The following is a 25,525-nucleotide window of genomic DNA, read 5'->3' on the forward strand; positions in this document are numbered from 1 at the left end:
CCAAAAGAATACCTTGAGTTTTAAAGGTTCTTGGAAAAATTGATGAAATCTTCAAATATTTTGGCAGAAATGACCTTCAATATGATCATGCTGTGCCCATCAAACAGAATTTGTCACTGCCAGCATACAAATTTTCAGAAGACACTGTTCTCCCTCAATCAACAGCTTCTTTGTTTTATTCATAATAAAAGTGTATTAACAATTACAAATTGGATTTTTTTAAAAATGCAAACCAAAAAAGAAAGTGGAAATTTTACTTTAACTTTTCTTTGCTACTTACAATGAAATATTTGTCCCTGTTTTAAGTAAATTCATAGTAAGTGGCCTTTTCCTGGTATTAATTTTACTTAGGAACTGAGGATTTTCTATAAGAACATTTTCTGAAAGGTATGTAATACCTGACAAATATGAAATTATAGTGATAAGTACAAACAATGAACATTAAATACTGTCTTTTGGGACAATAGTTTCTTAACAGTGTTATTAGGGCTTTATCTCACAGGTATTAGCTTTGGAAACTAGAATAGAAAACATGTTACTTTCAGGAGCCTCAATACTTTAGGCTCACTTTGTTAAAATGTTTGCTGTGTATTCATTTAATTTACATGGAATTGTCTTTATTTACTTGTGATGTAATTCAGGTTAAAATAGAAACTCAGCAGAACATTCAGCTGGAATTAATATGTCATCAATTAATTATGCACTACAATTTTGAAAATTATATTTAAAATATTTTTAAATTCATAAATGAGGATAACTTTCATTAATTTTAAAAGAAACTGTATGCTTTGGCTTTGTTATCAGAAAAAACAGCTCAGAAGTTGCCAAGTATAGTTCTATTTTTTTGTCTAAAGAGAAAGTCCTTTCTTTTTTTACTCATCTTTTTTTCTCATCTGCACTTCCTTTCTCCTTCATCTCTAGCTGTGCCTGTAAGTTCAGTTGAAGTATCTGAAGGCTGGAGGGGACTTTAGAGATAATGTAGTTATTTGCCTCCTCTACTTAGATACATCTCTCTTTAGCCAATGTATTTGATCATGTAACATCTGCTATATTTGTAACTCACTTGTGTTGAAACAGTCATTTTAATTATAAATTTACAGTTCTTAGTGCTTAGCTAACATTTTTCTGTTTCTATACGTTTGGTATGATATAGATTAGTTCTAATTCTTCAACTTGGTCGGGCTATTCTTGGTTTTTCAGACAAAATAAATATTCTCCAAATCTTTAAAGCATTAAAAAACCCAAAGTTTTTATTCTTTTATTCCTACTTCATGATTATCTACATACCCCTTTGCATTCAAAAGAATGTTCTTCTCAGTGGTCACTTGAGGATGCAGGCTGATGGAGGAGCCACCATCTCAGATGTGGCAGAAGGAACGAGGGCTTTGGGACATCTCATGGAAATAATACCTGAACGTTTACTCAAAGTTCACTGTCCAGAAGTCCTGTGACCCTAATTTAGCCACAAGATTGGAGGAGGTGTCAGCTAGGTAGTGCCAGTACAGTTTTGCCCTCAGCCCAGGGTGGAGGAGAACCAAAAACTTGGTAAATGGCAATAATAACTTACCACGTAGTCTTTCCAGAATTTAGAGCTTTGTTATGTCTTTGTATTCCTTTCTTACCTAGGATAAAAATTACTTCACTTTATTTTAGTGTAAGTTCCAGTTCTCTAAGCTATCCAGATACACTGTAGGTTTACAGTGTTATTCTTGAGGGACATTGTCTAGGAGGGAACACAGTATGTAACCTGGCCAGGGCAGCTAGCAGAAACTTTCCCCCCTCTTGGCAGCCTGAAATCAGCCTGAATTCAGCTTGACAGTGTTCAAAGTTAGTCCATCCAATAACGTTTTTGAGTGTGGATTAGAATTTTACATTAATGTGTTAAGTTCAAATAGCAAAACTGTCCAGTATAGTAGAATACAGAGGTTGAAATCTTAAGACTTGGATTCAAGTCCTCCTGACTTTCAGGAGCTGTGTCACACAGGCAAATGGTTTTGTTATCCTGTGCCTGCTTCCTGATGGCAAGAACATAACAACACTGATGAGAATATGAGAACTGTTTGTGTAGACTCTGTAAACTGATACTAGTACAGTATTATTAAGAAGAATGGCTTTGTTTCTGCTTCAGTTCACCACAGTTTATTAGGGTCTCAGCTAAATATTTTAAATTCTGTGTTCATATGTATGAAATAGTGAACCTGAAGTCTTTGCTGGTGTAGACTGTCGTCACAGATTTTATACTGTTATTGAAGAAAGTCAAACTGACGTGCTGCCTCTCATTTGCAGGTAGAGTTCTTTCACAGTCTACTCCTGGAACGCCCTCAAAGACCATAACAATATCTGAAAGTGGTGTTATTGGATCAGCTTTAAACTCTACATCACAGACACCAAATAAAATTGCCATCTCACCTTTGAAATCTCCAAATAAGGTAAAAAAAAAAAAAATCAGTTACTAGTATCAGATATTTGGTTGATGCTTTTTTTGTTAGTAGTCATTTCAGATTTTTGGTTTTCATCTATTTCCAAGCAAGTAGTAGCCACTCAGTGAATACTAAATTAATTTAGTAATTAAACGTTTTTGACAGATAAAAAACTTACTTTAAACACATGGTAACCTAGTAATCATTTTGCATGTTAAGATGGCTTCCTTGGCCCATATGAGTATGGGTTCAATAAAAGTTTTTTGAATGGTATTTAGCAAAATTGTTGTCTTTGGGTGAGGCACATATACAATAGAAATATATAACATAAAAATGCAAATATAAATACAAATACAAATATAAAATATTAAAGCAACTTTTAAATAGAGATTTGAGTTTTTTCTGGATAATAAGACTCAGAATACTAGAAATTGCTGTTAGATACTGGTGACCATACTATTAGTGTTATTGAAGCTTAGGTACATTTTGTTCAAAGCATTCAGTAGCTTTTCATAATTTGTTTTCATCTCTAGATGGCAAAGTATTATTTTACTCCAGGTTAAGTAAGTAGCCTCTCACTTTCCTGAAACATACAGATGGCACTGTACCAGGGTATAAAATAGTTTAAGGTATATTTTAAATCACATGATTGAGTTTGAAAGCCAAACATTATTATCCTGTAAGGAGCCAGCCTTGTGACCCTGGAAGCACATTGCCCTTTGTACCTGCCTTCTTTCTTGATTTACAGCTGCTTGTAAATAGAATAAACAAACATTTGCCTTACATTTTTTAAAAAGTCCAGCTGCTAGTTTCTGCTTTTATGAGACTTGAATTAACTGCATAAATATGATGTCTCTTACAGTTTATTAAAGTGTGTGTCTACCTGCATAGTAGCATAGTAGCATAGATAGTTGGTTTTTTTTTTCTGGAATGGAATGAATTCAACAGGTATTGAGTGCTTGCCATGCATAGTGATTGGTAAGCATTAGAGAGAAAGTGTGAATAAATTCAGGCTTCAGCTTCAGGGAGTTCAAGAAGGGAGTTAGACTGAAACATGAAAAATTATGTTTCCCCACAAATTATGGCAGTCACAGGTGAATGGACAAGCTCTACAGTGTTTCAGGGAGGCTGACACTACAAGGAAAAGAAAGATCTTAACTCACCAGTGGTGGACCTAACTGGGTGAGCGTGCAGAGAGGCTCTTTGGGCTGAGGGACACTCGAGGCAAACATGTCCAGCGTGGCCCTTTCAGTGAGCTTCGTTGTCTGAGCAGTGTGAACACCCAGCGTATTAAGGTTACATGGGAGGGCTGGTTATCTGAAAGGGAATTTGGGTTCTGTTGATCACAGAGACTTCCTTTGGCTTCCTGTTGCTTCTAGGACAGTGGTTCCCATCCTTGTCTGCCTCACAGTCACTTGGGGAGTTGTAATAAATGCTGATGTCTGGTTCTCATCCCCAGGATCTTGTTTCAGTCTTTCTGGAGTTTGGCCTGATAGCAAGATTTTAAAAAGCTCCCTAAGTAGTCAAGATTAAAAGCCACTGCTCTAAGTACGATACTTATATTTTAAGAAAGATGACCCCTACTGCATTGTGAAAGATACTGTAGGGGATGAGAGAGACCAGTTAGGTTAGTAGTTCTCAATCTTGAATCCATGTTAGAAGTACCTGGGGGCCTCTGGAAAAAACTGATGGTTAGCCTCTCCTTCAACCCACTGAAATCAGTCTCTAAGCTGGACCTAGGTATTATGTTTAATATTTTAAATTTCAAAGTGTAGGCCAGGATAGAGAATCACTAAGTTGGGTTATGGGGGTGCTTCAGATTTGAGCCAGACTAGTAGGGAAGTAGCTGGGGAGGAAGAGATGTGTTGAAAGAGGTTTGAGACGTGACTGGACATCAAAGTCTTAGGGAGGGGGATATTCTAAGACAATGATTGCGTTTCTGACTTGAGTAACAGTACCTGTGGTGGCACTGTGGATTAGCATGATTTGTGTGCGGCTTATACCTAATGACATACTGATAGATAGTGACTTCATTTTTCTCACATCCTTGACTTTAGCCACATCATGTTGGATCTTTCTCCCTTGTCTCTTGACAAGAGTTCTTTTTTTTTTTTTGGTACTGGGGATCGAACTGGCGACCTTGTGCTTAAGAGGCAGGCCGAAGAAGCACTGAGCTAAATCCCAAGAGCCCCAAGAGTTCATTTTTAACATAGGAACACACCTTATTTAAGTGTCTCAGATTCCCAAGTATGAAAAATCTAATCCAGAGCTTACATCCAGTTTCAAGCCTCTCTCTTCTGCTCAGCCCTGGGTCAGAGATCTTCAATGGAAAAACGCAGGACCTCTTTCTTTCTCTTCCACTCCCCTGCTATTTTTGGTTCCAGTTGGAAGGAAGACTAGAAGAGAAAGGACAAAATTGTACTCCAGCTGCATCTGTGTGGCAGGTGTCCAAACGTGAACTGTCAGAGATGTGCGCACAGGATGACTTTGGGGCCTGTTGGGGAGGTGGTGGACACACTGACCTCCTGTGCAGTCTCCCACAGCTATTGCTACCCAAGGTCCGCCCTGCGTCTGCCCCTGCAGTGCGCTTTACTCCGGAAGCCTTGTGTTTTGTTTGGGTCCTGTCCAGATGCCTTGTGCTCTTGTAGCGCCTGCTGGCTAGCGGAACCTGAAGGACTCAGTGCAGACATGCAGCTTGCCTGACTGCTGTGCTCTGTCCTTCCCCGCCACTGTGACAGCACCACCTGTCTTCGTTCTTGCAGAATTTTCCAGGCTGGGACAGTATCTGTTCACATACTCTGTGGACTGCTGAGGATGTATGTCAGGTACTCCTGAGAACTCTCACTGCGTTCAGTTCTGGTGGCTGGACCCAGATGGTCTTAAGAGTTTCCTCATCTCTTGGTGATTTGGATGTCACCTGGTGATCTGCATGTCAGTTTCTCCTTAAACTGTCACCCAATCTGTCCCAGAGGTTTTCTAGGAGCAGCCCTGGGTTTGTTTTCACTGAGGTGTAGGGCCCTATAGCCCTAGTCTTCGCCACATTTGTGAATGCAGTTTCTGACTTTTTTTTTTGGTACCAGGGATCGAACTCAGGACCACATCTTGACAGGCAGGTGCTGTGCCACTGAGCTAAATCCCTGGCCCTCTTAACTTTTTTAACAGGTAGAAGGTAGGTGATAGGGAAGTAATCTTTTAGTATATTTGGCATGGATTTCGTGTCCTTTTTAGGTTGTAGGGGAACTTATTGTTTGTAGTTCTCAGCTTTGGGGCTCCACTTCAGTCAAATTTTGAGATAGTGGAAAAAATCCCATACTTATCTCTAGATGCGAAAGGAGAAATGTAGAAGGAATAACTAGTTTGGGCTAAAAGCTGTCCAGTTCTTGGGCATGTTTGTCATTGAAGTCCCCACTAATTATCTGGAGGCGGAACTCACAGGGAAGCCGGTTGGAGGCAGTGAAAAATGGTGGGTCTAGATGGAACCACCAGGGAGCATCAGGCTATGTAGAGAGTAAAAGGAAAAGCAGGGCTGCACAGTAGAACAGTAAGTGGTAGCAGGAGAAAAGTCTTAAGTAGAAGAGAGTGAATGATGGGAGGGATAGTAGGGAAGCCAGGAATGTGAAGGCAAGGGTATTTCAGTATCAAATGTCTTAGGAGATCAATTAAGAAAAGACTAAGACTTAAAAGTAGTTCCATTCATCTTATAAGAGATGTATTCCAATTAAATCTTTTTATTTGTAAAAATCACAATTTGTAGCACTTATTTTGGTTTAGTTAATTGTATTGTTAACACAGATGAAATTAACTTAAAACAATATTTGAAGTTTTTAATTTATATGCATCTTTTTGTTTCAGAGTAGTATGATAGAATAATTTCAAGTCCAAGAGTGTTACATTGTGATAAAATTTCTAGGAGATACAGAATTCAAATACAAGTTTACAGTGGAAAAAGAAAAATAAATTTCTGACTGTTAACCAGTGGTTTATGTTTTTAAAAATACAGCAGGTAACGTACCCAGCTACATCATCGACATGATGTTATCAGCAGTTGTTTTTTCAGTGCTGGGGATCAGATCCAGTCCTCACGAATGCTAAGCAAGCACAGTATCATTGAGCTAAGTCCCTGCCCCAATGTCTTATTACAGTAATTGAACAACTAGGTTGATTTGGTATTATTGAATACACTTTACAAAGTGATATAGCACTTTTATTTTAAAATCCTACTATTCATAATGGGCCAGAAGTGACCATAGGTTGAAAATTAAAATTGGCTGAGTGGAGCTCCCACTGTGCCCAGTCATTAGATCCATTTTGGTGAGTTGGAAGGAGAGGAAAAGATGCATGTGTGGGAGGCTTTTATGGACCAGACCTGGAAGTGTACACATCGGAAGCTCAAGCTCAGTGCATGACTTTACCAAATGGAGGCTCGGACTTATAATCTGGCTGTGTGACTGGGGAGCAGAGAATGTGGATTTTGGTTAGCAACCAGCAGTCTGTAGCATAATCATCCTTACATATACACAAAAGTCCTACATTTACACAGATAAGTGTTGTCAGGCAGAGTACAGGGAGTTTGGGCAGTGATGAAAGCTTCCTGTTAGAAAGGCACATTCTTCCATTCTGCACTTACCAGTAGCAGGCACATTCTTCCATTCTGCACTTACCATTAGCTACCAAGTCAGCTTGTGTGCCCTGTCTGAGGCTGTGGGACTACAGAAGAGCTTATGTTGATTGGACAGACAAAACCAAATGCAAGAAACTGAATAATTAAGTGGTAAGCTGTGTAGTATAGACAGACTAGTGTTGTGAAGACACAGAGGAAAGAGGTAAATGGTAATGTTCCTTCATTAACCATACACGGGCATTTTTACAATGCCTGTGCTCTTTTTGGGACAATAGTAAAGAGCAAAACCAGGCATATAGAGCCTAAGTGGGTGGGGAGGGAATGCAAAAGACTCAAATCATTGCACAATGTAAAGTTTTCAAATTAAGAAAAGACTCACAGGATGGCATGAGGTCTGTATAAGGGGATGCAGCCCCAGTTGGCAGGGTTAGAGAAGACATCTCTGAGCTCTGTCTTTCATAGGTGTACTGTAGATTGAACACCAGCAACAAGACTTAGGAATGGGACAGGAAGGCAGCAGCTCTGATTGGAATCAGTGATGCTTTGAAAGGAATGGAGAGAAAATAAACAGGGCCACATTGTGGATAGTTTTCAAAACAAAGCAAATTTAAGCTTAATTTTGTCATATGGTAACTTGGAATGTTTCTGAGACAAGATATAATAAAAATATGATAGTGAAGTTTGCAAAACATTAGTGTCTGGCAGGTAGATTCAGAGCATATGGGGATTAGAATGAAAGCAGATCTTGAGTGCATTCTTTAGCTATCTAGGCAGGAGGGGAAGTGAGTGATAACAGTACCACAGAGTTCCAAGTCAGAACAGATCTGGGAAATGGTTTCAGAAGGCCATTGGTTTTTCTGTGAAGCCCTCTTATAATCAAATAGTTGTAGTAATGAATACAATTTGAAGTGAAAGGGATCTATCTTCCTTATAAACCCACAGATTGTTGTAAGATTGCTCAGAGTTGGAGTTGAGGTGACTGCAAGCTGCAGGCTCCCTTGATTCTCGTGCTGGAAAGGTCATTTTGCACATAACCCCTCATACTGGTACCCATTAGCCAAGATATAGGAGCAGAAGTAAGAGTGGAATCAGCTTTTCATTACTTATATTATTAGTTTTGTTTCGTGCTTTCACATATTATGCTGACCAATGGGGTCTTGTTGCCATATTTTAAAAAAATTACCATAGAAACTTAAAGTATGGAAGAAATTAGAATAGTATAGTTACCCCACGTACCTTTTATCCAACTTTAGACTCATCAACTTATTTTTATTTCCTTATCTTCTGATTTTAAGTTAAGTATTTTATCTCTGTATTTATGTATGAAAGATTAGGGACATTTTTTTTTTAAGAAAATATTTACATTCCTTTAATGGCATCAACCGTCTAGTGTTCAACATTACCCTGATCATTGTATTTATTTTTACACAGTTTGAATTGGAATCCAGTTCTATGTTTTATAAGTGTGTAAGTGATTGCTATTTGTCTTAATTTCTTTATCTTTTTTCTCACCTTTTATCTTTTTATCTAGACACAGACAGGCTGTTTATATTCTGTAGTTTCTAAGAGTCTAGAGTTAGTGTTTGCATCTCTCTGATCTCTGCATTATGCTGCTTGGCTTAGAGAGTCCCTGGGACCCAGATGCTCCTATTTTCCTGTGCTGCTTTGGAGAAATGTCTGTCCAAGTCCTTTGCCCAGTTTTGAATAAGGTTGGTTTGTATGTTTTTGTTTTTATGGTACTGGGGATTGAACTCAGAACTTCATGCGTACTAGACAAGCACTCTATCTACCACTGGGCTACATCCTCATCCATTTTTATTTTATTTTGAGGCAGGCTCTTGCTAAGTTGCCCTCAAACTCATGATCCTCCTGCCTCAGCCTCTGTATAGCTGGTATTACAGCCATGCACCCCAGCACCGGCTTGTAAATATTTTCTCCTATGGGTTGTCTTTTTACTCTGTTGTGTCTTTTGATGTACAAATTTTTATATTTTTCTGTTCAGTTTGTCATTTTTCCTGTATTACCAACACTTTGGTGTTATATCATTGCCGAATCCAGTGTTATGGAGCTTTGCTTTTTGTTTTCTTCTAATAGTTTTATAGTTTTGCATTTACATTTTGGTTGTGGATCATTTTTGAGTTGATTTTTGTACATGGTGTTGGATTAGAGTCCTACTTTATTCTTTTTTTTTTTTGGTACCGAGGATCAAACTCAGAACCTTGTACTTGTGAGGCAGGTGGTGGAACCACTGAGTTAAATCCTGGGCCCCTCCACTTTGTTCTTTTGCGTGTAGATACCCAGTTTCTTCAACACCGTTGAAAAGACTCTTTCTTCTCCGGCACCCTTGTTGCACACATTTGCCTGGATTCAAGGGAGTGTTTGTAGGCCTTCTGTTATTCTGTTGGACTGTGCCTGTTTTATGCCAGTTTTGGGTTTTTTAGATTAAATCTCTGATCCTTTTGGAATCTGTTAGAAGGAGCGAGCTATAGAAATCAGCTTTTTTCTTCAAACTAGCCAATCTACATTGTTTATTGAATAATTCATTGTCTCCATTGATTTCAGATGCCAAATTTCTTCATGGAGTTTTCTATATGTGGATTCTCTTATCTATTCATTTGATCTTTAGCACTTGATTCCTAGGCAAATCCTGTATTGTTTTTGTTTACCCTATCTTGATAGCATGTTTTACTCTTTAGTAGGACTGGTCCTTTTTCATGTCACTTCATAAAGCATTTTGTCTTAATTTTGTCTCATATGGTCATTCAACTTGTTCCATTACTGTGTAAATGGATGTGAATGAATCGTGTTTGCATTCTTCAGCCTTGGGCCTGGGTAGGAGAGCTCTTCATTAGCTAAACAAGGCACTCACTATAGGTTCTGTTGCCGGCATCACACACATGAAATTACTCACCCTTGTTACTATCATAGGAAACAGTGAATAAAACAGAAGTTGAATTAATAGTTATGAAAACAGCAAATGAATGTCTTTCACTTACTTTATAATATTTTACCAGTCAGTAAGTCAGTCCTGAATGTCCTGTTAGGCGTCTTAAAGTATGTCTCTGTCATTAGTGTCTTAGTTACTTTCTTGTCGCTGAGACACAATACCTGACACCCGCAATGCTAAGGAGGTTTATTTTGGCTCGAGTTTGTAGAGATTTCAGTTTATAGTCAGCTGGCTCCACACAAGGCGGCATAGCAGAGGAGCCTGGCAGAGAAGCTCAAGGCATGGCAGTAGGAGCAGAGAGATCAGGAGAGGAGGCAGGAAAGAGACCCTCCCAGGCCACATTCCCAGTGACCACCTCCTCGACCAGGCTTCCTCCCAACATCACTGTTAGCTATAAACTCTTCAGCAGGCCAGTCCACTGGTGAAGATCACACCTTCCATGATCCAGTCACCTCCCAAAAGCCTTTGAGCGCATGAAACTTTGGGGGACATCTAGATATAAACCATAATAGTAATGTAAGCACATAGTATTTAACTTTTCTTAACTTAGTTGTCTCTTTTAGCTTGAAAACATTTTGAAGTTCACAAATTCACATCTTCATTCATTTAACAGCCAAAAGTGTGAGAATTGGGATAACAGACACAGTTATGATGATTAGCTCATAAACGTCACAAATTTTGAAAAGCATGTATGTGTCCTTACAAATTCAATATTTTTTGTGATGGTTGAGCTGTTTATATTTGTCTGTCTATCTATCTGTATCTCCCCAAATTACCAAGTTAAAAAAAATATATCTATTTGTAAAACAAAAAGAGAATGTTTCATTCTCTTTTTCTTTTGGGTAAATCTGTACTTAAGTAAGGCTATCTAATACTGTATTTGCCAAGTGGAAAATAATCAAAGAAATTGTCTTAAATAATTGTGATATTAATCTGTAAGAAATGGCTTAGGAAATAATATAAATTAAAACAAATCCTTCAAGTCCACTGTTTTAAGAACATATTTAACATAGCTGTTTTGAATTCCAGTTAGGATATTGACTTTTATCCTACTGTTAGAGAGGTGGTTTAGGAAAGAGAGCTGCAGCAAGGTGCTTTTTGAATGACATGAAGTGTTTTGCAGCCTTGGAGTGTGTTCAGGGAGGCTCTTGTGGAGTTTCATAAGGTACAACTTGTGACAGCTCTGTCCAGCAGTGAAGTATGCTTTAGTGCTTCTGTCTTTTGCAGTTTTTAACTATCAACTTTTATGAGCTACTTCGCATTCCAAATGTTGACATTGCGGTTTCACCCATGGTTGTCTGGTTAGAGCCAAGAGTCAAGTGTGACTGTTGGATTGTCCCAGGAAGGTTCCTGTGTCAATGGTGGTGTTGGTTATGTGAATCTATGCAAGTGACACGGTTACCTAGGGTAGGACATCAAAACACGAACAGGTGGGTTCTGAATGCAAGGAGTTCTGTAGTGTAGCCAGCAGTGCTGTATCAAATGTCAGGTTCCTGGTTTTGGTAACATTCAGTGGGTGGTAAGAGGTTATTATATTGGGGAAGGGTACAGGGGGATTGTTCTTGTAAGTCTAAAATTATTAGGGTAGGGGATTTAGCTCAGTGGTGCTTTGCCTGCCTGGCAAGCGAAAGGTCCTGAGTTTGATTCCTAGTAACCCCCCAAAAAGAAAATTATTATAAAATTATTAAATTTAAAAAAAATTATGTCCATACCTCTGTTCAGTATGCCAATTAAAAAATAATTTTGTGTTCCTTAGTGGCAAATATGTTATTTTAGTTCTTAACATAGTCCTTGAGGACTGGATGATGTTTTATTCAATCATTTAATAATTATTGGGGAAAATGAAAAGAGAACTAAGATGTGTTGTGCACATGTACCAACTCCCCACCAGGAATGTAATGATTATGTACTGCAAACATGTACCAATAAAAAAAAAATTGAAGAAAAAATAATTATTCATCAAGCATCTACAGTAGGATACAGTATAATGTTTTGGTTAAGAGAATGGGTGTTGGAGTTGGATCTGTTTCAAATCTAGGGCCATGTTCCTTGCTAGCTGTGTGACCTTGAGGAAGTTACCTCATCTGCCCAAGCTTCATTATCCCTATCTGAAGTGGTTGTATTAATGGTGATATAAATAGTGGCTTACTTTTATTGAGCATTGCACTATATGACATATTACTTATACAATAATATCTCAGTTCATGAATGCTTCTGTTTGCAAATAGTTCGGTTCACAAACAAAAGTGTTTTGCAAAATTTTCCTTCTGTTTGCAAATCCACATTAGGTGACAAACACAACCACAGCCATCTTCCCTGCACAAACACAAATGCAGCCATCTTTTCCAAAGTTGTAAAACAAATTAAGTTCATAAACCGAGGTACCACTATAATCTGCATTTTACATAATTTAACTCATTTCGTCTTCCGAACAATCCTGAGAAAAGTATCATTTTCCCATTTTCTGAAGTTTAGTTATTTACCCGTGGCCATAAGCTAAGGAATGATGGAACTTGACAGTCTGGATTTTCTGTTGTGTTATGTTATGTTATGTTTCAGACAGGGTCTCGTTATGTAGTCAGTCATTAAAATCACTGTGTAGCCCAGACTGACCTTGAACTCATGATCCTCCTGCCTCAGCCTCTTGAATGCTGGGATTATAGGCATGTGACATGGAGTTTTCTACTTTTGGGTATACAGAACCAGTTCATTGCAGACCAGGCTTCCCACTAAGAATAACTAAAAGTAGAGTGCAGTATATTTTAATAATCTGTTTGAAGGGTTAGAAGACCTACCAAAAGAGCCAGCACTTCAGAGGCCACCATCCTGGGTAAAGGAATACCCCAGGAGGCCATCTGACACTCTGGGTAGCAGTTTCCCTTAGGGCAAGTGCTGATTGGTAAGTTGTGGTCAAGAGCAGAAAGTATCGTGGCCAAGTGGAGGAGCTGAATGACTGTCAGTCTTACAGATCTGTGGACAAAAGCTTGGGTTCCAGCCCTAGGAGCGGGGCCACCCAGGTCCTCCTATTGGCACCCCATGGGTGCTGTCTCATGGAAGAGGCACTGACTGGACACAGACGGCGCCTGGGTCCTGAAGCCCCACCACGGTCACCCCAGTTAGTGTGGGGCTGGTTTAGGATTCTTTGCCCTTACTTTGTGCTGCATGCCAGGAGCCAAGGTGAAGTCTCCAGAGTCATTTAGTACCATTCAGAGTCTCAACTTATCTCCTTAACAGTGAAGAACATCAGCCATACTAGGAGACTAGACTACGTGATTCAAAGGCAAGAGACATAATAATGGAGTTTTCGTACTGAGACTTTAAATATAAATAGGATTATATACTTAAGGGTTTAGCTATCAAGATGAGCAATTTCAGCAAACAGCTAGCAACTATAAAGAAGAATTAGATGCATCCTTTCCTTAATCCTAGGGATTGAACCACAGACTTCACACATGCTAGGCAAGCACTTTATCACTGAGCTACATCCCCACCCCTTTTTATTTTTATTTAGAGACAAGAGTCTTAGTTGCCTAGGTTGGCCTCCATCTCAAGGTCCTTCTGGGCTTAGCCTTTGGGGTTGCTAGGATTATTGGTATGCACCATCACACTTAGCTCAGGGAATATTTTCAAACTGAACAGTTAAAACTGAGATGGAGAACTCAATCAGTAGATGAGTTTATCGGCAGACTGGATCCATAGATAAAGAAAAGATTAAGTACCATTTTGAGAGTTTTTTATCAGTAGACTTACACCTAAGGAAATCCTGTAGTAAACTCTTTAGACAGAGGGAAAATGATCCTGAATGGAAGCATGGAGACATAGGAAAGGCTGTAAGAGTAAGTTTTGTAAATGTAGCTAATCAAATATCTTGTGAAGTTTAAATTATATGTAGAATTAAAATACTTAACAACAGCACCAAACTGGGGCAAAAGTAAATGATTTTATTGTAAGTACTAATTTATATCTGTACATTGTGTATTATAATCTCTATGATAACCACTTAAAGAATAGTAACATAATGTATAAATAACAAGCAAATGCAGGGAAAATGAAATAACAATGGGTAATGCTGGGTATTGAACCCAGGGCCTCAACCATAGCAGGTGAGTGCTCTACTGCTGAGCTGTATCCCAGCTCCAGTAGAATACTAATCCCAAGGAAATTAAGACGGGAAAGGAAAAGGAACAGAAGATGATGGCTGGTTCGAATAGGAAATAATAGAATGATTGATTTAAATCCAGATATTTAATTGGCTATGGTAAATGTAAATGAACTTATATACTGTACTAATTTAAAGTATAGTCAAGTCTTTTTTGAGGGGAGGGGGTTGAGATGAGGTCTCACTATGTAGTCCAGGCTGGCCTTGAACTCATGGAGGTCCTCCTGCCTCAGTCTCCTGAGTACTGGGATTACAGGTATGCGCCACCATGCCCAGCAAATCTTTTTTTTCAGATCCAATTGTAAAAGTTCTTTCTTGATGTTTAGGATACGGGAAGTTTAATGTAAAGATATTTTTAAAAAGTACACTGGGGAAAGGATAGTCTACAAAAATGGTGCTGGGAAAACGAGTTTACCACGTGCAAGAGAATGAGGTCAGACCCTTGTCTAACATCAAACATAGAACAACTCCAAAGTGAACGAAAGGCCTGGTGTAAGAGTAGAAACCCTGAAACTCCAAGGAGTCAATGAGAGAAGCTCCTGAATATTAGGCTTGGGAGTGATTTTTTTTTTTTTGATGCGGAGGGAGGGTGAGGGGGATGTCACACCAAAAGCGCACATTGTAAAAGCAAAAATTAAGAAATGCAGCTGTGTCAGACTAAAATGCTCTGCACACAAAGGAAACAACAAAATGAGAGAACAGCTCATAGATTGGGGAAAAAATATTTGCAAACCATTACCCAGTAAGAGGCTGATATTCAAAATTTATAAAGAACTCATACAACTCAGGCTTGGGATGTAGTTCAGTGACATTGTACCTGCCTGATGTGGAAGGTCCTGAGTTTAATTCCTGGTACCGGAAAAAAGAACCCAAAAGAACTCCTACAACTCATGAAAGAAAAATAAATAAACCAAATGAAAAATGAGCAAAGGGCCTAAATAGGTATTTCACCAAAGAAGATATAAAAATGGCCAGCAGATGGATGAAAAGGTGCTCAACATCATTAGGGCAGTGTGAGTCCACCTCATGCCTGGTAAGATGTCTGCTAACAAAATGGTGAAAGATTGGTGTCAACCAGCATGTTGGGAGGAAGGAGCCCCACATAGCAGTGAATGGGAACGCAGATTGGTGCAGCCTCGAGGGAAGACTGAAGGTTTCTAAAGGGATCATCAGCAACATCAGCCTGTGTGTTGGTGTGTGCAGCCACCCCCATCCATTCAGGAGGCTGAACCTGGGAGTTTGAGACCAGCCTGGGACACACAGCAGCACCTCTAGGGAAGAAAGGCACCACCATGTGACCCAGCTACTCTGTTGTGGATGTACACCCAAAGGGAGTGAATCATCACCTCCCAGATAGGCAGCCCATGTCCCTGCAGGTCACTCACAACAGCCTAAGTGTCTACTAATGAATGAATGAATGGGTATAGAAACACCCCCCCCCGCCCCCCGTCTCTCTCTCTCTCTCTCTGGAATATTATTTGACTTTAAAAAACAACTTGCCATTTGCCACAGTTTGAGTGTATGATGTCACTTAATGGAATCTAAACGAAAGAGTACATATACAGAGACAGAATAAAACTGCATTTCCCAGGGAGACTGGAGATGGGCTGCAGCAGAGGGAGTGAGGAGGAGGTGAGAGGATACAAAGTAGCAGAAATGGAGGATGAACTAGTCCAAGGATCCTGTTGCAACAAAACATAAGGACTATAGGTCATACAATTGGACTATATTTAGGGCTCCTGCTATATTAACAGATTCTAGCTGCTCTTGCCACAAAAACAAAAAGGGCAGATGAGGGGCATGTTAATTTGCCTCCCTCTTGTAACCATTTAGCATGTATATGTGTCCCTTACAGATAAGCCTTAAGTATGCACAACTTAGGGAAAAAGACAGCACTATGCAAACTTACCAGGCTACACCTATCTCATAATGTGGTTGCTAGATTCAAACCAGTTCATCCATGTGATATTTTTATTATTGTTTTCTGTATGTATCAAGCCCAGAACTGTTACTGTTTGAAGCATCTTGTTCTTAGGGCAGTACTCACTCCCATTTTGAGTTGATAGCTGATGCAGTGTACATAGTGGCCCTGTAGGTTACTGGAGCTTTCAGTAGCTTCCATATCTGTGCATTTTGCTTTCTGTTTTCATTCACTGACTGCTGTGGATATTGTTTAGCTCCATCTTTGAGTTGGCTTCTTGATGCCTCAGCCAAATGATAATACATGAATTATGCCAAAATAATCTCCTTGACAATCTCATTTGACTGAATATCAAAGGACATTCTTTTTTCTTTTTTCTTTGGCTTTTATAGAAATGTTCAGACATTTAAGAATGATTTTCATAAGTTGTTCTTCTCATAGTGAATATAGGAAAGAGCCTCCATCGTATGGCTATTGTCATCTACCCTGAAGGCTTTCTGTAAAGCAGGTGGGGACATAGCCTTTTAGAGAATAATAAATGCAACCAGCTTTGGATGCAGTGTACTATATGTGAGTTAGGGACCTCCCGGAGGACTGGTTTCTTCTCTCCATCTGATGTTTTGTTTTGCTTTGGGGGCAGTCTTACTGCTTTCTGTCAAACTGAAGGAAAGGATTAAAGTTAATTAAAATGATTATATTGTCTAAGATCCAATTCACCTAAAAACTGATAAGTTTCCCTAGATAACCAGTATTGGGGTGCTTGTGTACTGAATTTGCATCCTGCCTGTATGGTAAGTGGGTACTTTTGTATCTGGGAGTGGATATTGTAAGTCTTTCAGCATTGACCGGACCTTATATAAACATTATTATTTTACTCTGGGGGAGATATCTATATCCTCTTTTCTCTCTTTGGAATATGGAACTTAATTGTGGAAATTAAAAAATGTTTTTTCTTACAAATTTTATCTGTCAAAATTGTGTAAGTTCTTATAAATTAAGTAATAATTTCTCTATAGCAAGTCATGTGATCTGGATTGTCAAGGGAGTTAACTATTGGTGATGGGAGGTAGAACTCATAAATTTAGATTTCACCCTTACATTCATTATTATTGTCTTTTGTTTCTCTTTGAACAGCTTGTTTCTTTTAGCAGTTTTGATAAAGCCCAGGAACGTTCTTTTTTTTTTTTTTCTTTTCCCTCCCTGCTTCCAAGCTTTATTTACAGACTCAGAGAATAGTCTATGGCGTCCTGAAGTCAAAAACAAAAGAACACAACACAAAAACAACAACAAATCCCAATCAGGAGCATTCTTTATTACTTGGGCAACTGTCCTAAGTTCAAAGAGCAGGAAAGTTGCATCTGGATTAATGCTAGCTGTGTCTTGTCATGTTAATTAACAGGCGGTGAAATCAGCCATGCAGACCATCACTGTAGGAGGTGTGAGCACGTCGCAGTTTAAGACAATTATTCCTCTGGCCACTTCGCCCAATGTCCAACAAATCCAAGTGCCTGGCAGCAAGTTCCATTATGTCCGACTTGTCACTGCCACCACCGCCAGCAGCTCCACCCCACCTGCCAGTCAAAACCCCAGCACCAACACTCCGCCTCTGCAGCAAGGTGAATACCCACTTTTCAAAAATAGTGGTGAGTGCTTCTGGGGTTATTACAGAGCATCGATCCTGTTCTTGCTGAAGTTTTAATTAAGTGCTCATTTCAGCTGGCAGCTGGACTTCACAGCTGTTGCAGGAGACAGTGCAATAGATTAGAGTGGCATGTAACTAACATTTCCTCCTGCTAAAGGTCGGTGGCTAGAGTTGTGCTATAATACTGGATAGTCCCAGTGACTGTACTTGGAAATGTGTGGTTTGCTATTTTATCACTGGTTTAAATCCCACCATTAATGCCATTGGAATAGACTTAAATTATTTATTTTAGTTTTAAAACTACGCAGCTCCTTGGTAGGGTTCGGGTCAGTTGAAATGACCAATAGGCAAGGTACAAATAAGTAGGAATTTAATATTGCTTTTCTCTAATTTTGAGTAGTACTTATTTTGAATCAGTAATTGCTAATAAAAAGTGACTAACATGTTCTTGCTCAGTTGTAGTTTTCCTAGAAGATATCCCTCTTTGTGGTCCTTCTATTTTCTGTGTTTCTGTTTAATCCTTCCTACGACCTGCATCAGACACATAAATAATCTTTCTCATATTTTTCTACTTTGTAAAAAACTGAATGTCGTGAAAAAGGATATTTATAGTTTAGGGCTTGAGTTTTTCTATGAAAAACCACTTTATATTTTACCAATGTCAAAAAGCAGTTGAGGCTAGGTGTGGTGGTATACATCTGTAATTCCAGCACTTGGATTGGCAGGAGGATCAATCACTGGGAGTTTGAGGCCAGCTTGGACTACATAGCAAGTTCAAGGCCAATCTGAACTACATAGCAAGACACTGTCTCAAAAAACAAAAACAAACAAAAAACCAAAAAAGGCAGTTGATGGCTAGTGAATGATTAATTGTTTATTAAAGTAATAGAGGGTCTGGGAATACAGCTCTGATAGCTCAGTGGTAGGGTACAAAGACTACCTATTGGTAGCTCACTCACCTTTGAGACAATGGAGTAAACACATTTTCATATGTATCCAGCCTAGTGTGCTTAGATGTTATGATGATGGAGATAGTCATTTGATGCTGTTGGTTCTATTGCGCGCGCGTGCGTGTGTACAAGTGTGGAGAATCCATTTTTTTAAGACACAGTTAACACTTTTCTTATTGGCATGAACAAATTTTTGATATAGATGAAAGGAAGCTGAAGACCCAGGAAAGTGAAGGAATAGACTGCACATTTAGGATTCTAGTGTATGTCCCAGTGCTGCCTTTTCTAACTTTGTGTCTATCTTTTGTGTCTCTCTACTTTTTTCCTCTTCTGGCAGTGCTGCTGTTTCCCCAGCTTATTCCTTGGGCCTCTTCCCTTCCCCTCATTTTCTTCCCTCTTCCCCGAACTAGGCTGCTCTACCCCTTTATATTTTTTATTTTGAGTCAGGATCTTGCTAAGTTGCCCAGCTAGACTTGAACTTACAGTCTCCTGCCTCGGTGCTGAGATTATAGGCACGTGCTACCATGCCCAGCTGACTTCCTTTTCTTGCATTCTCCCGTCCACGTTGTCTGTCTCTTCACTTCCTTCTTCCTCTCTGTATTTCTTCAAACCCATCACACATCCTGGCTGTACAGTTTATCTTATATTCACCTGTATTTGTGTTTCTTTCCTGTTCTGTAAAAGATCTGAGTACATATGTTATATTACTTTATAGGGATAATGAGATAAATTTATAGTGTTTTTAGGGTACTCTAATGAGTTGCTCTGGTTCATCAAATATATTAACAAGCCTTTCTGGAGTCCTCATTTCCCGAGAAGGATTTACTTAAAGGCCACAGGAGCAGGGCTTGTCTTGCACATTTTTCCCCAGAGCTGTGTGAGGAGTGGTGTCTCTGGGCCCCGGGTTGCCTGGCTGGCTTCCTCAGCAGGGACTCTGCTCTCTGAGGAGGGCAGATGCTTATCTCACAAACTAGAAAGCCTCAGACACTTTCTGGCCTGGTTACTGAAGCTTGAAAAGACGCTATTGTAAAGAGCTGTTGGGCCGGGGATTTAGCTCAGTAGTTCCACCGCCTGCCTCACAAGTGCAAGGTCCTGAGTTCGATCTCTGGTACCAAAAAAAAAAAAAGAGTTGTTTAGCGTTCCTTTGAGAACTGCACAATGGAAGATGATGCCAGCTTTTCTGAAAACTGCAGTAGTCATACACTGAAGCAGGAAACACTGACGGAGGAGGAGGAGAAACACGGCTGTTGGCTTCATTTTATGCCCTCCCCTCTCCACGTTGTTAGGGTGCTGTGTCTGACCATTCCTTTCACTTTGCCCTCATTCCGTGGGTCAGGGAGACTCCGTGTGCTCTTAGTGCCTGTGTTTCTGCCCGCCTCTGGTGGGTTGGATGCAGGTACAGTGGGCCACGCCTGCCCACACTCTCAACAACAGACAGGAAATGAGTCCTCTACTCTGCAGGATCTTGCCCTGGCTTCAGGACTGCCCTGTGTGCTCAGGAGCAGGTGTAGAGGGTGCTGCCTGTGTTGCAGGTGCATGCCACATTTGCCCTGTCACTCCTAGTGTGGCTGAGACAGTCTGCAGCAGTTAGTGTAACTTCACTAATGCTTTCCTCTCACTGAGAAGAACCAAGCCAGAGCAGAAGCAGCCTTGGGTGGATGTTGGATGTCACTGCTCCTCTCTTTTATTTTTTTTTATCTTGAAACAGAGTCTTGCTCTGTTGCCCAGGCTGTCCTTGAACTCATGGGCTCGGTGAATCTTCCACCTCAGCCTCCTGAGTAGCTGAGACTACAGATGTTTACCACTGTGCCTGGCTTTGTCAGCATTCCCTTATTTCACAGTCATATACTCCTTCTGTGTCACAAACTTAGCGAGATATAGTTTATATATGTACCATAAAATTCACTCTTTCGTTTTTATTTTGAGACAGGGTCTCACTAAGTTGCCCAGGTCAACCTTGAACTTGCAGTCTTCCTGACTCAGCATCCCAGAGTTCTGAGATTATAGGTGTGCACTTCTACACTGGCTCAGAATTCACCCTTTTAAGTGTACAGAGTACAGGATTTCAGTGAATGCCAAGAGTTGTGCAGCTGTCACTGTTCCTACCACTCTGGAGCTCCCCTAGTGTGTACCTGGTGCTGTGGCCTGCACTTTCAGATCCCTCTTGCCAGATCTCTCTCAGTACTCTCAGCTCTTCTGTCCTCAGCTATCAGCCCTCTTGTCTTCATCAAAAGTATAAACAAAGGGGCCAGGGATTTAGCTCAGTGGTTCTGGCGCCTGCCTTGCAAGTGCAAGGTCCCAAGTTCGATCCCCAGTATGGGAAAAAAAGTATAAACAAAAAAACTCTTACTGTCATGATAGGCCTTCTGGGGTCTTTCCATTATTGTGACAGCAGTGTGATCTTACTGTCTCCACCCATCTCGAGGCCCAGAGAGATGTCATCCTTCTTATACTCTTCCCATGTGGGATGACAGGAGGAGGCTTCAAGAGCGGCACTTCCCCTTCCCCTGGACAGCACTGACCTCTTCTTGCATGTTACCTGTTACTTCTCTGTATCATGTTCGTCCTCCTTAGGTCAACTTGTCCTTGAGTATGTGCCTCTCACAATCATTACTTTCCTGGTTCCTGAGAGCCCTGCAGTGGCCACTCCCTGTGCCCTGCCTATCCCCTGCACTGCAGCTCCCCACCTTGTGGTGGAAGTCATGTTCCTTGCCTCCCTAGGTCTCATCTTTCCACCTCTGCACCCCCTCCACTTCTCAGTTTTTTTTTTCTTTTGTACTGGGGGTTGAACCCAGGGCCTTTGCAACGAGCTACAACCTCAGCCCTTGTTATTATTGAGACAGGGTCTCACTGAATTGCCCAGATTGGGCTTAGACTTGTGTTTCTCCTGCCTCAGCCTCCCAGAGTACTGGAATTATAGGCATGCACCATCAGCCCTAGCTAGGAGAAAGACTTCTATATTCTTAATCTCTGCCAATAAGACTTGCATTCTCTATCCTTTGAAATCCCAGAATTTGTTTTATTTTCTTCAGTAGTATTTCTTTTACTTGGGACTTGGCTGATCTATTCTACTAGAATGTAATCTCCTTGCAAGCAGAGGGTCCTATGCTTTAGTTTCCCCGGAACACTGGCAGTGATGCAATTTCCATAGTAGCTATGATTGTAATAACAGCAGTGACAGTAATGGAAACTAACAATCATGGAGCACTTACTGTGTATTAGGCGCTGTTCTATTTTTTTTAATTTAAAATTTTTTTGGGTACTGGGGATGGAACTTGGGACCTTGAGCTTGCAAGGCAGGTGGCGGCACCACTTAGCTAAATCCCTGGCCCTGTTAGGCACTGTTCTAATCATTTCTGATGGTAACATACTAAGTCTGGATGCTGTGAGAATAGATGCTTAACCAGATGGCAACAAGGAGTCAGGGAGATAGAGTTTAAAAAAGTGTCACAACCGGGATTTGAGCTCCCTGGGTCTATGATTTTAGTACCCGTATTCTTAGTCATTTTGCCATGCTGCCTTTTAGTATTTATTCTATAAATATTGAATTATGCAAGAACAATATTTTTCTCTGGTTTGGATAGAAACACAGCAATTAGAAATAGTAATGTAGAGAGCAGTGTTGTCATCCAAGCTTATGAGTTGCAGTTCTTTTATTTATACATTGCATTTGGCTGGATTGAACACTGAGTGTGTAAGTCGTGTACGTACAGATTGAAATAGTTTCAGTAGAGCATCTTGAGCCTATAGACATTCTCTCCTCAGCAGACTGTGGCTGCTCAGATGTGAGTTCTCTGGTGGACAGGGTGGACAGTTCTGAGCAGTAACTGGTAAAAGATGATGCAAAGTAGGCAGCACATGGGATTCCTTATACTCCTTGCTGAGTATAACTTGAAGGGAGCTAAGTATTCTAAGGGTTTTGAGTACTATTTTCTATAAATTGTTCATATTTTTTTCTTCTTTTAAAAGCAAAGCCTGTGGTTGTTAATGCAACCCCAGTGCGGATGTCAGTCCCCTTTGTCCCAGCGCAGGCTGTCAAACAAGTGAGTATCACATAACTTCTTTCTTGGTTTCTCCCAAATGATAATTTACTGTTCAAGTTCAGAGTTGAGATTTAGGTATAAGAGATTGATACTGAATTGAACAGCTATAAAATTTATTATTGTGACCATTGAGCACAAAATTTCCCTTTTTTAGGTTGTTCCAAAACCAATCAACCCAACTTCACAGATTGTAACCAATACCCAGCCCCAGCAGCGGCTCATCATGCCCGCCACACCACTGCCCCAGATCCAGCCCAACCTCACCAACCTGCCTCCAGGAACAGTCCTGGCCCCAGCCCCAGGGACAGGGAATGTGGGCTATGCAGTGCTTCCGGCTCAGTATGTCACTCAGGTATGTGGAGAAGGTGAAGTCACTGTGTTCCAGAAATGAGATCGGGTCTAGGACGTCTAGTACCACCACATTCTGAAACTATTCAGGAGCATCAGAATCAGGATTAACATGGCTCTTTCTAAAATCTTGAAGTGTTATCTGAAGCATGTGAGTTTATTTCTATGTGTTTTCAGCATTTAGGAATATATGACACAAGTCAGATAAAAAAAGTAGGCAGTTTGGAGCTGTGTGCTGGTTGGTGACAGGCAAGACTTGGAGATGGAGAAAGTTAAAGTTGGCAAAGTCCCAGTGTCTTTAGAAAGACTATGACTGTGATATTGCTCTTCTTCACAATAGGATGCCACTGGCTTGTGTTTGGAAAGTAAACCATGGGAGGATTTTCCAGGTGTCTTTAGTGGCTGAGCCACTGTCATTGAGCCCTCGATAGAATGGAAGTCATGCACTAGCCTTTTGTCCAGGTGTGGTGCACCACTAGCAGGAAGCAGATGGAGGTTTTTCTTTGTCATGCAAAGATTAAACAGTGTTCTAAGTATTGAATGGATTGACTTCCATTGTCAGAGAGGAAATAGAAAGAAATACTTGTACTTTAATGAAATGTATGTGGACTGATGTTCAGGTTTGTTTTGTTTTGTTAGCACTAGGGATCAAACTCAGGTGCACTACCACTGGGCTACATCCACAGCCCCTTTTATTGTTTGAGACAGCATGTCACTAAGTTGCCCAGGCAGGAATCAAACTTGTCATCTTCCTGACTCAGCTTCCCAAACTGCTAGGATTACTGGCATATACCACTACAAGCAACAAATGTTCTTTCAAGTCCTCCAACCACACCCCCTTGTGGTACTGGGGATTGAACTGGGCCCTCTGTATGGAGCAACATCCCCAGACCTTTTTTGTTTGTTTTTTGTCTTTGAGACAGTCTTGCTAAGTTACCCAGACTGGGCTCAAACTTGTCAGCCTCCTGTTTCAGCCTCCCGGGGTGCTGAGGCTGCCATGTGCACCACCACACCCAGTCAGTATTTTTATTATACCTTTTCTATGTTTAGAAGTCAGTGTAGGGCTGGGAATGTAGCTGAGTTGGTATAGAATGTTTACCCAGCACGCACAAGGTCATGTTCCACCACCAGCACTGCAAGAAGGGTAGGAAGAAGGGAGGGAGGGAGAAAAGAAAGAAAAAAAGGGATAAAGAAAAAGAAATCCCATAAAATGAAGCTCACTTATGCACTTAACTTCATTATCTATGATTTGTAGTGTGATCAATATAGTATGTATTTTATGTGCATTTTTCTAACCAATAAAGTTTATTTCAGTATTTGTAGGGTATCCATCTAGAATTTCCCATAGTTCTAACATACTCTTAGGAAATAATTTTTTTACATTTATAGTATTTAGTATTAGTATACTAAATTGTTCATGTTATTTCACCTCTAGTATTGGTTTGGGTCTTACAAAGAGCTCCATGAAGCTGGGCATGGTGGTGCATACCTGTAATCTCAGCACTAGAGAGGCTGAGGCAGAAGGCTGTATCTTGATTTTGAGGCCAGCCTGGGCTACATAGTTAGACCCTGTCTCAAAAAAATAAAGTAGTTGCAGGAAGTGTTTATATGACTTCTTCATTATATTGTTTTCTACTTTGGTTGATGAATTTGTGCTTCTCATGATCACTGCATCTCAGAGTGTTGTCTATTTTTCAGATATGATCTTAACTCACCTTCTTTACACACAGCTACAGCAGTCTTCATATGTGTCCATAGCAAGCAACTCTAACTTCACTGGGACGCCTGGGATCCAGACCCAGGCAAGGCTTCCATTCAATGGGTGAGTGCTTTAAGTTGTCGGGTTGACTTAAATCCAACATTAAGTATATTTATTCCAAAATACATCACATTTGATTTTTTTTCCCTTAAAGCTATATAAACAGTCCTCTAAAGTGCTTTTTATTTTCAAATATCAAACAAACAAGTTATAGAAACAAAGATCTCCAGATACCCTTTACTCAGATCCACCAACTTTTCCACATTTATTCTCTTTCTGTCTCTCACTCTGTCATTCTGCATATGTGTTTAAAATGATGTTAACTATTTTTAAATTATGTGAGGTTTTTGGTTTTTCTTCCTGTTTGTTGACGTCTTGGTTCCATCTTTGCAGTCTGGGTGTGGAAGCAGTGCTTGCATGGTTAATTCCAGGGCACCTGTCCTTTTCCAAAGCCCGGTCCTCCCCCACCCTTCTCACTGTCTTGTGTGTGTGTGTGTATATATATATATATATATATATTTTTTTTTTTTTTTTTTTTTTTTGGTACTGGGGATCGAACTCGGGTCCTTGTGCATGCAAGACAGGTGGCGGACCCACTGAGCTAAATCCCTGGCCCCTGTCTTGTATAATTGAAGTCCAAGGGTTTTGACCTGTTTTCAAGTTTTGTTCTTTCAGAAGGAAGGGTATATGAGAAGTGTTCTTTATAGCTATTGAT

The 25,525-nt window shown here is 40.2% G+C and overlaps 1 protein-coding gene across 6 annotated transcripts in view; it reads left to right on the forward strand.

The window, feature by feature from the left end:
* The window catches only part of Lin54 (lin-54 DREAM MuvB core complex component), a 54,069-nt gene that overhangs the window by 20,028 nt on the left and 8,516 nt on the right, over window positions 1-25,525 (forward strand). For 3 of the 6 annotated variants that reach the window (XM_004872322.3, XM_004872321.4, XM_004872323.3), the window contains exons 4-8: window positions 2,287-2,429; window positions 17,468-17,711; window positions 22,630-22,703; window positions 22,858-23,055; window positions 24,782-24,873. In XM_004872322.3, the coding sequence (XP_004872379.1) occupies window positions 2,287-2,429; window positions 17,468-17,711; window positions 22,630-22,703; window positions 22,858-23,055; window positions 24,782-24,873 (751 nt within the window). The remainder of the gene's footprint in view (window positions 1-2,286; window positions 2,430-17,467; window positions 17,712-22,629; window positions 22,704-22,857; window positions 23,056-24,781; window positions 24,874-25,525) is intronic. The other 3 variants (XM_087199326.1, XM_013068356.3, XM_013068355.3) reach the window with 1 other exon arrangement.

This window comes from Heterocephalus glaber, unplaced genomic scaffold, assembly GCF_053883595.1.
Source record: "Heterocephalus glaber isolate CG9 unplaced genomic scaffold, H.glaber_assembly_v1.0 deba00001698, whole genome shotgun sequence".
NCBI lineage: Eukaryota > Metazoa > Chordata > Mammalia > Rodentia > Bathyergidae > Heterocephalus > Heterocephalus glaber.